This window comes from Lipotes vexillifer, unplaced genomic scaffold (genome assembly GCF_000442215.2).
Source record: "Lipotes vexillifer unplaced genomic scaffold, Lipotes_vexillifer_v1.1 scaffold371, whole genome shotgun sequence".
NCBI lineage: Eukaryota > Metazoa > Chordata > Mammalia > Artiodactyla > Lipotidae > Lipotes > Lipotes vexillifer.
The window spans coordinates 4632808-4645420 of NW_006786304.1; the positions used below are offsets into that span (position 1 = coordinate 4632808).

The window sequence follows — 12613 nt, forward strand, 5'->3', positions numbered from 1 at the left end:
AAGAAGACATTAAAAATATTCTCATGAATCACATTAGAATGGTTGCCTACAAGGGGGCCAGGAATGTAAAAATGGGTATAAAAGAGAATAAATAGGTTGGTAGGTGGGTGACAGACATATAAGCAGCTGACTAGGTAGATGAAATGGAGCCTGGGCTAGCAACAGTTCTAGAGTTTTGTCTTGTCTGATATGGACACAAGTTACAGGTGGTTACTTTAATTTTAAATGGGTTAATGAAATTAAATTAAAAATTCAGTTCCTCCATTACATTAGTCACATTTCAGGAGCTCAGTAGACACATGGAGCCATTGCCTTCCACACTGGACAGCACAAAACACAGACAATCTTCATCATCACAGAAAGTTCTATTAGACAGCATAAATGGACATGGATAAGATCTCCTGGAGAAAAGAGGTAGTTAGAGAAAGAAGCAGAGAAAGAGAATCTAGGACCACCAGTTTTTTTAAATTGCAGTATAGTTGATTTACAATGTTAGGCCAATCTCTGCTGTACAGCAAAGTGACTCAGTTATACATATATATACATTCTTTTTTTACATTCTTTCCCATTATGGTTTATCACAGGATATTGAGTATAGTTCCCTGTGTTATACAGTAGGACCTTGTTGTTTATCCATTCTAAATGTAATAGTTTGCATCTACAAACCCCAAACTCCCAGTGCATCACTCTCCCTCCCCCCTCCCTCCTGGCAACCATAAGTCTGTCCTCTATGTCTATGAGTCTGTTCTGTTTTGTAAATAGGTTCATTTGTGCCATATTTTAGATTCCACATATAAGTGATATCATATGGTATTTGTCTTTCTCTTTCTGACTTTCTTCACTTAGTATGATAATCTCTAGTTGTATCCATGTTGCTGCAAATGGCATTATTTCTGAGGACCACCAATGTTAAAGGGGTTATTATAGGAAACAGACCAAAGTAACACAAGATCCAGAAGAAAGTGATATCATGGAAACCAAGACATTAGAAATTTTTGAGGAGGAAGCATTCATGTCAAATGTTAAAGAGGATCTAGAATCAAGTGGCAAGTAACAGGTGACTGGAGGATTTAGCAGGACAGTTTCAATGCACATGGAAGTCAGACTGTGGTGGGTCAAAGAGAGATGGGTGGGGAGGTGAAGAACAGGAACACAGCTGCAGCAGGTCTGAAGTTTCAAGAAGGTAAAACAAATAAAGGGAATTTCCATAAAGCAAGGGAGCAGATGGCCAGTGCCGTATAGGAGGAATAAAAGAGATTAGCCTCAGCTCGGGTTCTCAGGAAATGACACATGCAGAAAACGATGTGTGGATTCCAGGCATGGAGTTAGCAGGTAGAATATGAAGAAGAGTGTTCCGAGTGGAGGGAACCGCACAGGCAATGGCAAGGTGGAAGGTGCAGGAAATGGAGCATTCGGGCTTGAGATAGTCCTGCCAAGAGTGTGGACTTGCATTCACAGGGACAGGGAAGCATGGAATTTCCTTGAGCAGGGGAGGGACAAGATCAAGTTTGAACGTCAGGGAGGTTAGTGGCAACTTGTGCAAGATGAAGGAGTTCCCCAAGGGGGTACAGAGACCCTTGTGGGATCCAGAGCATGAAAGAACAAAGTTCAAAATTGCCAGAAAATCTGAATTGAGCTGCAGAGTAAATTGTCTCCACCTGTACCCTGGATCTCTAAAACCCAGACAAGACAGAGGGTCTCAGGGGTCTCAAGTCATATGACCAGTACAGATCTGTCCCCTACAGATCTTGTCAGCAGGGAGAGGATAGAGGGCTTGGACACAAACACCCCTTGTTTGGGCTCAGAGCGGGGCTGCCAGTGGCAGGATGGATGTGATTTCGCTGACCACAAGGAAGTGTCCCCACAGGTTATCTCGGGGGGTTCTCAGTGGGGTTTCTGAGAATCAATATGATATGGAGTAGGGTACAGGGTGCGTCATACCATACCCACCCACCACACTCACACCCCTTGGGCTCTGAAAGGAGGGAGAAGGTCCCAGGGGTGTCAAATATTAAATTGTGAGGTTTCCCACCACCGCTGCCCCACTTCTGGGGACTCTGGCCGCAGAATGCAACAATGGGTTTTGAGGAGGGGGAAGGCATCTCTCTCCGGTCAACCAGGGGAGACCTCAAGGCTCAGAGATTGGGGGGCAGAATCACCTCTGAGTCTTACTCTAATTTTCTGCTCCCTCATCCCTTATTTCTCTGAGTGTCTCAGGCTAAACAAGGTGTATCCGACAGAAGATTTCGACATCTTGGTTTGCAATAGCTGTTTGCTCCTTAGGAATCCCAGCAGCCCCTCCTCCCGGTCCTTTTCCTCAGGGACTCAGGCACCACTCCCCACAAAGCTCTCACTCCCCATTGGTCCCCTCACCCCTGCCTGTTTCTTGATATGTCTGGCTCTTATCCAGTCTCTTGTTTACTCACCTCATTTTCCTGGTTGACCTCGGGGCCCATTCAGCTCTGAGCCTTTCTCTCTCCCTCTGGGAACCTGCCCTGGGTGGGGCTCTGATAGCCCCCATCCACCCCGGCCACGCAGAGGCCCTAGCCTTGTGATAAGAGAGAAGTCCTGGGGGCAGCAGCTGCTGGGGTGGTGTCCAAGAGGACACCCAGGCTTTGCAGCTGCTATTTCCGGGGGAGACTCCCCAGGCAATGAGCCCTGGGGCTGGGCGAAGGAGAGCAGGGCGTGGGTCAGGCCGGCCCCTCAGGAGGAGCGGACTCCACCTCAGAATGCCCACACCACCTCTCAGCTGTCTCTGCTTCTGCTCCCTGTGTGTGACCTACACCCCCAACTCCCATCCCAGGCAGATTTTGGGGTGACGGGGGCACAGAATCACCCAAAACTTGTTCAGCAAGTCCCGTCTCAGGAAAAAAAAAAACACCTCCCAGAATACAAATTCTCCAGAAAGTGAAGCCCAGTGTCTGCGTGGAACCAGGAAACAGGGGCCTACATCATTCTTTACACACAGCTCCAGCCCCCAGGTGCCACCTGCTCCCCACCTGGGACCACACCAGAGGAGCCTGCCTCCCACCTATACTCCTTGAGAGTTTACAGAGTGCCCTCTGGGAGACAAGTAAGCCCAGTGAAGCTAGTTTTGATGTTCCTATTTTGCAGATTAGGTACCCAGGAGGCCCTGTTGGTCTGGGGGTGGAGGTATTGTGTCCCATAACAAAGTCCTGAGTCAGGTGCTCAGGTTCCTGCACACCTCAGACACCTGCACCCCACCCTGAGTGGTTGGAAAGAGGATATGTGTGGCTGGGGACCAGGGAACAGCTTGTGGGGGGTGGGGACCCGGATGTGGGTCCTTCACTATTGTTCCTGGCAGGAGCCAAAGGAAAAAAATTTAGCCCTTGGACCAGCAAACAAGACCAAATGCCACCTTCGACTCCTGCTCCCCACCCCCGGGGATCCAGCTCCAGGCCCTCAGCACCCTGCTCCCCAGCTGTTTCTCTCAGGGACACCACCCTTCCAAGACTGAAGTTTTCAGCAGGCTCCCCAGGCACAGCCACCAGCTGTTCTCACACCCCTCTCAGGACTCAGGCATTCAAGCTTGCCCTCCACCCTTCTCAGGCCTTCAGGGGCCCCATTCCAGCTGGCCCTGGGATCAGCAGCCTCCTCCAAGAAGTTGGCATCATCTGCCTGGCAGGTGGCCCAGGGCGTGGCCTGAGGAGTCCAGAAACTCCACTATATAGCCCAGCCCAGGGAACCTGGGGCTAGCCCCACAGCTCTGGGAACCTGCAGGTGAGAGAGACTGCATCCCCTTTGGAAGTAGGACATCAGGTCCTCTACCCTTGCCCCTGGCTCTAGGCCTCCCCATCCCATTCCCCCCAGACCCACTGGACATCCAACTCCCTATCCTACCTCTGTCCTGCCCTCCCTGCCCAACCCCCAAGCCCACCAGATGTCCAATTACCCTTACACACACACTGGCCCTTGGATTCAGCCCACCTCAGCCTTCCTGGGGCCCAGGCAGCCCTTGTCCTGAGACTGGGCCCTTTTGTCCTCTGGCAGGAGGGGCAGACCGCCTCCTATGACCCCCTCTCTTTCTCCACTGCAGACATGGGTTCTCTGCGGAGCTGGTGGATGCTCTGGGCCGGAGCAGCCCTCCTGTGGGGTAAGTCAGACCAAAATCACATCTATGTCCTGGTTCCAGTCTGAAGAACTCTACCTGCCTGGGTCAGCACCCTCCATTTGAGCCCCCTCCACAAACACATCTCCCAGTGTCACCCCAGGCTAGCTGAGATGGCGGAGAGACCCTTTAAGTCCTGCAGAGAAATGTGGTGAAATTCACCCATTCTCTCTTTGTTCCAGAGGGAAACAGGTAAAAACTTTAGTCCCCAAATTCAAGTAAGTAAGAACTACTACTTTCTTGATTTTCTGCAACTCAACTAAAGTTTTGACTTAGAGCCTCATTCTGCTGAGGTGATGGAAAATTTCACTAAAGTCTTTCTTGGCGGGGGCAGGGGGGATTTGGTGCCCAATTATCTAGGGTTATGTCCAGAACTAGAGTCTTAGGTAAAGCCAAAGTTTGGGGGGAGGGATGGGACATCCCGGCTCTCTTTACCAGTCAACATCTATTTAGGTTACTTTAGAAACATTCATTGCCCCTGATCCCCTGGCCCCATGGGACACTGGGATGTCCTTCAAGGCTCCCCTTATTCAGCAGACAGTCCTATAACCACCACAACTCTCTCCAAGATCCTGTAAAGTGATCTCTCTCCCTCCCGCTCTCTCACCTCAGCCCTGGAGAATCTTTTCCTAGATTGAGGTGTTGAAAAGTCCCCAGTCCTCTCTATTTCTAGGAGACATCTTGTCCATACTCCCATAATCCCCTTTTCCCCTTCACATACACCCCTAATCCTATGAAGACAGAAATCACAAACTGGCACATGAATCCAGCCAGTTTGGGCCCCATAGTGCTTACTTAAAACAGTTTTGGATTGGAGATTTCACATGGAAATTCAGATATCCAATTTCTCTTGAAAAAATGGTAAGATCTGACATTTTTAAGAAAGAGCCCATAAGCCATCATCATAACAACAGATTAAAGCTAATAGCAACACCCCACTTTCCATGGCATGTGAATGCTCTAGCTGCACAGTTCTATTTCACACATTTACATCACTTGCCTGGCCCCGTCAGTGTTTGAGTTTGAGATCCCTGTCTGAAGTGCTCAGGCTTTTGGAAGGCAAAAGCCAGAAAGGCTGGTAGGTGAACACTGCATGAATAAGGGGAAAGGAGAGAGAAGAGAGAAAATAGAAACCCACGTTAGTATTTCAACATGCGACCCAGGCACAGGGTATGAGGTTACTTCTCTGATGGGGAGGATTGGATAAAGCAGACCCACAGCTGCATTTTCTCACCCCAGGTTTGACCCAGGAGGCCTCAGTGGACCCCAAGAACAGCGGGGGGGAGGAATTCCTCACGGCCTTCCTGCAGAACTATAATCTCGGGTACAGCAAAGCCTACCTCTACCTCCTCCTCTCCAGTCTGTCGGACAGCCTTACCTCAGTCTCCATCCTCAGCCAGGTAGACGGCACCTCACAGAAGGTCACTGTGGGGCCTGGGCAGTCAGTCATGGTCAACATCACTGCCAAGGCTGAGATGGTCGGCAGCAATACCTTCCAGCATGCGGTGGTGGTCCACTCTGACCGCACCATCTCTGTGCAGGCAATAAACGCTAAGCCCAACACAGCAGATGTGACACAGCTGTGGCCTGTCCGCGCCCTAGGCACTGAGTACTTTGTGCTCACACCCTCCAGCGCTTCGACCCAGAATCTCAAGGAATTTGCTGTGGTGGCGGGTGCAGCCGGTGCCTCTGTCAGTATACAGCTGAAGGGATCAGTGACATTCCAGGGCAAGTCCTACTCAGCGGGCAATGTCCTGAGTGTGACTCTGGACCCCTACCAGGTGGCCCAGGTGCAGAGCACAGCTAACCTCTCAGGGTCAAAGGTCACCGCCAGTAGCCCCGTGGCTGTTCTCTCTGGCCACAGCTGTGCCCAGAAAAACACGAACTGCAACCATGTGGTGGAGCAGCTGCTACCCACATCTGCCTGGGGCACCTCCTATGTGGTGCCCCCTCTGTCCTTCCAGACCCGCTCCGACCTGGTCTATGTTGTGGCCAGCCAGGCCACGAAGCTGACCTACAACCTCAGGGGCACCAGTGGCTCCCGTGGGCTCCAGGCAGGTAACGTGGCAGAGTTTGAGATCCAGCAGTCCCAGCCACTCTACCTGTCTGCAGATGTAGGCATCCAAGTCCTGCTGTTTGGCACGGGTACCACCAAAGATGGAGTGACCTATGACCCCCACCTGGTCCTGATCCCAGATGTGGCAGCCTACTGCCCTGCCTATGTGGTGAAGAGCGTGCCAAACTCTAAGTGCATGGCCGTGGTAGTGGCACCAACAAAGGCTGCTGGTGAGCTGACCATAGACGGGCAGAAGCTGGGGGCCAATCTCACCTGGGCCATTGTGCCAGGCAGTGAGTTCTCATATACTGAAGTGGACCTCGGCACTACGGACAGTATCCATGTGGCTGAGGCTGCTACCAACTTTGGGCTGCTCACCTTTGGGCTGGACCGGGACGTGAGCTTTGGGACAGCAGCTGCTTGCGGCCGGAGTAAGTGATCAGAAATGACCTCTGGCCCTGTCCACCTGGGGACCCCTTTGCCAGCTCGCTTGCCTTTTCCCCGTTCCCACCCTCTCTGTGCTCATCTGTGGCTTCCTGGCTCAGCTGGGCTGTCTCCCACTCACCTGCATCCTCCCTGCCATCCTTCTTTTCCTTAAGGCTTCCCAAGCCCTCCCTGTCCCCCCACCCCCTGCAGGAACAATACTCTAAGTGTTTAGCAACTGGTATGATCCAGGGTCCCAACCAGTCTGAAGAGATGCCAGTCAGAGCACTGCAGCAGGGTCCTAGAAGCCGCCAGGGTGTCTGGCATCAGCCCTTTGTCTGTTGCTTTTGTGGGGGGTGGCATTGGGGAAAGGTTCCTGGGGAGAGCCAAGGTGCCAAGAGGGAGGGAGCTTTGTGGAGGGTCGGGTCAGGTCAGCAGCTTCTCACCAACCAGCTTGGGAATATTTTGTTATTTTAGCTACTGACACACAACCATACCAGTTGCTAACTGCCACTCCCCCAACACCTCATATAGGAATGCCAAACTCAGGAGGTCTAAAAGTATAATAATGATGGCTACCATGTGGGGGGAGTATTTCTCAACATACCAGGGTCCACTCTAGGTGTCTTGTATGTGTTAACATAGTTAATTTCTAGGACCTGGCCCTGTGTGTACTTTGGGGCCCAGCCTGTCGAGGAGTTGCCTCCAAGCAGTGCAGCGTTTGAGGGCACAGATGCTAAAGCCAGACTTCCCAGGTTCAAATCCCACCTTTGCTTGTGTGACCTTGGGCATGTGACTTCACCTCTGTGGACCTGTTTCCACATCTGTAAAATGGGGATCATAACTGCACCCCTCACAGGGTTGTTAAGTGACAGTGCAGTGAGTTAACATTTGTAGCTCATTTAGAGGGTATCGGGCAAGTGAGTAGGGCTACATAAGGGTGAGCTATTATTATGAGCAGACAAGGCAAGAGCTTCTGAAGACTAGGAGGCAGGGGAGGAAGAGCTGTTTCTTCCTATGTGGATCCCCTTCCCGAAGCAAGGATCCTAGACAGTAGGGTTCCCAGCCCTGGCAAAAATGCCACTCCCATTCATCCTCCAGGGCATGGAAGCTACCCAACTTCAAAGGGCCACTTCAGGCTTGAATAGTAATGTGGAAGAGGTGGGTGATTGATTATAATAAGTAATAACCTAATTAACACCTGGGATCAGTTCCAAACCCTGCTTATATTTTAGCTTATTTAAGCCAGGCCACTCCCGCCTCCCCAACTATCCCTGTGAAGAAGGTATTATCACCCCCATGTCACAAGTGAGGAAACTGAGACATACAGAATTATAAATTACTTTCCAGTGTCACACAGCTAATTGGCTGTGCCAGGATTCTAACCTAGGCAGCCTGACGCCACCGTTTCCATTCTATTGAACAGTCTCTGTCTTCCATTTTCTATCTTTAAAAAAATCCCTTGGGGAATTCCCTGGCGGTCCAGTGGTTAGGACTCCACGCCTCCACTGCAGGGGGCATGGGTTCCATCCCTGGTCAGGGAACTAAGATCCTGCATGCTGTGTGGTGCAGCCAAAAATTAAAAATAAATAAAAAATAAAAACGATCCCTTAGCCTTTTAGCCTGATTGGAAAGGTAGGGGCAAGGGGGAAACAGGAAGAGAAAAGCCACACATTAACCTTTCCATGACTGTTCCTGCCTGGTGGTTCTTCACCACCTTCCAGTTCTTCTGGGCTGAGCTGTGTTTTCTGGGGAACCAGAAAACCTAAAAGAAGTCAGGCCTGAGCAGCTCTCTCCCTCTGAGATTCCAGACCTCAGTCCCCCCACTTCTAGAATGGGTAGTTGTGAGCTAACTGCCCAAACTCCCCAGGGTGGGAGAGCTCCAGGATTCCTGGTGGGGTGGACACTCCTGACTCTTTCTTTGTGGCCACCCCTCTTCCCTCCCCAGCCCTGCAGACCCAGAAGCCCTCCTGCGAAGGCAAGCAGTGCGGTCCCAAGCAGCTCTGCAAGGTGCTGGATGGGCAGGCCAGGTGCTTGGCGGACTCCGCGGCCACCTGCCGCGCCCAGGGTGACCCCCATTACACCACCTTCGATGGCCGCCGCTATGACATGATGGGCACGTGCTTGTACTCGATGGCGGAGCTGTGCAGCAACGACCAGACCCTGCCTGCCTTCAGCGTGGAGACCAAGAACGAGCACCGGGGCAGCCGCAGCGTCTCTTACGTGGGCTTGGTTACCGTGCGTGCCTACAGCCACGCGGTGTCGCTGGCCCGCGGGGAAGTTGGCTTTGCTCGGGTAAGGATCCAGAGGAGGCTTCCGGGTTAAAAAGAAACCCATGAGCCACCCAACAAGCAGAAGGAGGAGGCAGTGCCTGGGTGTCAGGCCCCAGACCCGAGCCCTTTGCCAAGGGGTGGAGGGTGCAGAGAAGTGGGCCGAGGGCGTGGGGGCTCGGAAGGGGGGATTTGAAAATCAGTGGCAGAACCTTAAACCCCTTTTTCCAGCAATTCGATTTCTAAACATTTTTAGAATGCTCAGAGATATGGTTAGGGGAAAAAAGTTTATGCCGATGTGTTTGTAATAGCAAGAAGAGGGGGCGGGCAGAGAGAGAAAGAAGACAAAATGTCCAACAGTGGGTAATTTCTTAAGTGACCAAACACTAAAAATGTAGTGAGCACCTCCTATGTGCCGGGTTTGTCTCTTAGCACTTTCCATGTGTTAACGCATTTAATGCTCACAGCAATCTATGGGGGTAGGCGTTATTATTATTAACACTTTTGATGAGGAAACTGAGGTCCAGAGAGATGAATGACTTCCCAAGGGCACAGGGCTAGTAAGAGATGGAGCTGGGAACACCCCCAGGCTGGCTCCTGAGTCTCTATCTTAACCTCTAGGCTATTCTGCCTCTGGTAAATGGATTACTACTCAGCCAATATAAATTACAGAAATATAATAACAGCAAAATAAGTAGAAACAATAATTTCCCTTTTTCCTATCGTATTATTACGAACATGTTCAAACACCCAGAAAAGTTGAGATCATTGTACAGTGAACACTCATTTGCCAATCACCTAGATTCTAAACATTTTACTCTGCTTAGTTCATCACACATCTGTCATCTGTCCATCCCTCTGGCCACTCAACAATCCCTCTTACTATTTTTTTTTTGCGGTACGCTGGCCTCTCACCGTCGTGGCCTCTCCCGTTGCGGAGCACAGGCTCTGGACGCGCAGGCTCAGCGGCCATGGCTCACGGGCCCAGCTGCTCCACGGCATGTGGGATCCTCCTGGACCGGGGCACAAACCCATGTCCTCTGCATCGGCAGGCGGACTCCCAACCACTGCGCCACCAGGGAAGCCCACCCTCTTACTTTTTATGCACTTTGAAATAAGTCCTAGGCATCAATACACTTCACCCCTAAAGATTTTAGCAAGCATACCGTTAACTAGAATACAATATTTTCACACTTCTTTTTGCTTACTTTTGAAACAAAATTTAAACATAATAAAATCCACAAATCATAAATAAATCCACAAATCAAAATTTAAACATAATAAAATCCACAAATTACTGTTCACTGAGTTTTGACAAATGTGCAAACCAAACCTCTGTTAAGATATAGAAGGTTTTCATCCCTCTAGAAAATTCCCTCATGCCCCTTCCCAAACAATGGCCCACACACTCCTAGAGGCAATCACAGTTCTGATTTTTTTCCACCATAGATTAGTTTTGCTGGTTCAAGAACTTCATAGTAAAGGAATCATCCAGTGCAAGAAGCCTTATGTGTAAGGCTTCTTTTGCTCAGCATGATACTTTCAAGTTTCTTCCATGTTGCTGCGATTAATTTTTTTAAATAGGAAAAGAATTTACAGCTCAAAACAAAAAGGCATGTTGTGAAAGATCCTGCTTTTACGCCTATCTTTACCTGCTTTCCCTGAGTATTAAGTTTCCTGAGTATTCATCTAGGGTTTCTTTATGCCAACACAAGCAATACATTCTTACGTCTCCCCTTTCTTAGCAAACAGTACTGTACTTGTGCTCTGTTCTGAACTTGACTTTTTGCACTGAACAGTGCCTTCTGAAGCTGTCTCCTTGTCAGTAGGAAGGGGGCCTCCTCTTTCCTTTCGACAGCTGCACAGTTTGTCATCGGCTGGATGCATCATAGTTCATTTAGCTCAGGCCCCTGGGGTTGGATGCTTTGTTCATGCTGGCAAGCAGTACTGCCATGAATATTCTTGTATCTCCCTCGTTTTGTGAGTGTGCGGGTGGATCTGTGAGATTAATAACCAAGTGGCTTAAAGTAGTGTTCTTGAAGGCTAGAGAGGTTGAACACAAGCTCAGGGGGACCTCAAATCCCTTGAACTTATGTGCAGAATCTTGCATGTGCTGTGTAGTTTTTCAGGGAGAGGGTCCATTACTTTGTCAGATCCTTACAGAGGTCAGTGACCTGACAAAGGTTTAGAGTTCCTGGTGGGATCATGGTAGGGTGTCCACAAGAGCTTCTTAGGAGAAAAGAGTTCATGAAATGGTGACTTCAGCATGGTCTCATTATTTTTTTTTAAGTATAAATATATTTAAAGGTAGAAAAAAACCTGGCATGATTCATAAATGTGAGTATTTTTTTAACATCTTTATTGGAGCGTAATTGCTTTGCAATGTTGTGCTAGTCTGCTGCATAACAAAGTGAATCAGCTATACATATACATATATCCCCATATCCCCTCCCTCTTGCGTCTCCCTCCCACCCTCCCTATCCCACCCCTCTAGGTAGTCACAGAGCACCGAGCTGATCTCCCTGTGCTATGTGGCTGCTTCCCACTAGCTAGCTATTTTACATTTGGTAGTGTATATATGTCCATGCCACTCTCTCACTTCATCCCAGCTTACCCTTCCCCCTCCCCGTGTGTATGTGTACAGCAGTATGGGTGGTTTTGTCTTTTCTCATTTTTGCTCGTGCATATTTTGTAAGTTTTCTGTACTGAACAGGCACTACTTGTGTCATTTAAAAATGAAGATCACTGGTGTTAGGGGAAAGACAGATTTGAGCAGTGGTCCCTGGACTGAGAGCCTGTGAATGTGGGCTGTCTCGGTCACTGCCTGGCATAGACTTGGACACACAGGAAGGCTCATGGAGGCGTTGCTGGCTGAATGAACGATCTATCTTACCTTTGACCTTGCTCATGCTGTCCCCTCTGCCTGTTACTCCTTTTTTCATACCCCATCCTCTTGGCTAAGACAAGACTTTGTGAAGAAAGGATAAGAAAGACATGCTTAGGAAGAGGAAAATGGGCCCAGGGGACAGAGAGAACACACTCCTTATCTCCTGGCTGGACTCTCTCCACTCAGGACATTTGCAAAGGAACACCACTCCCCCTCCTGGTTTTCGTGGCTATCTCTCACTGGTCCTTTATGGCTCAGCTCAGCTGTCTCTTCTTCTAGGAAGCCTTCCCTAACCTGAAAGTTTGGGTCTGGCTCTTTTTCTAGGCTCCTGCAGCCTCCTGTACCTCCACTATTGCAGCCCTGATCACTCTGATCTGTCATTGTCTAGTGACAGGTGTCTCCCCTATTGGACTGGGAGCCCCATGACAGTAGGGTCTGGGGTTGTCTTTGTCGTCAGTGTATCTCCAGGATTTCCCAGGCCAGGGCCAGGCACAGGGTCAGTGCCCAGTGAATGTTTATTTAATACAGCAGGGGCTTCATTCACTTACTGAGCACCTGCTATTCTACCAGGTACAGTTCTAGGCACTGGAGATGAAGCAGCTGCCCTGTCTTCGTGGAGCTGACAGCGTAGTCAGGTTAGAGAGATGGTAAACATCAGATACTTGCAGATGACATTTTAGAAGCTTAGACACTACAGGGAAAAAAACAGAGCAGGGAAGGGGAATAGGGAGTAGGGAGGAGTTGCCATATAAAATAAGGTGGTCTGGGATGGCCTCCCTAAGACGGTGACATTTGAGCAAAGTTTTTGTAAGAGGTGAGGGAGTGAGCCAAGTGTATATCTAGGGAAA

General features: G+C 49.8%; 1 protein-coding gene across 1 annotated transcript in view; it reads left to right on the forward strand.

Moving 5' to 3' along the window:
• Nucleotides 1-4059: 4059 nt before the first annotated feature.
• The window catches only part of FCGBP (Fc gamma binding protein), a 39547-nt gene continuing 30993 nt past the window's right edge, over nt 4060-12613 (forward strand). Inside the window, exons 1-3 of the mRNA XM_007458701.1 lie at nt 4060-4114; nt 5369-6616; nt 8557-8903. Of these exons, the coding sequence (XP_007458763.1) occupies nt 4060-4114; nt 5369-6616; nt 8557-8903 (1650 nt within the window). The remainder of the gene's footprint in view (nt 4115-5368; nt 6617-8556; nt 8904-12613) is intronic.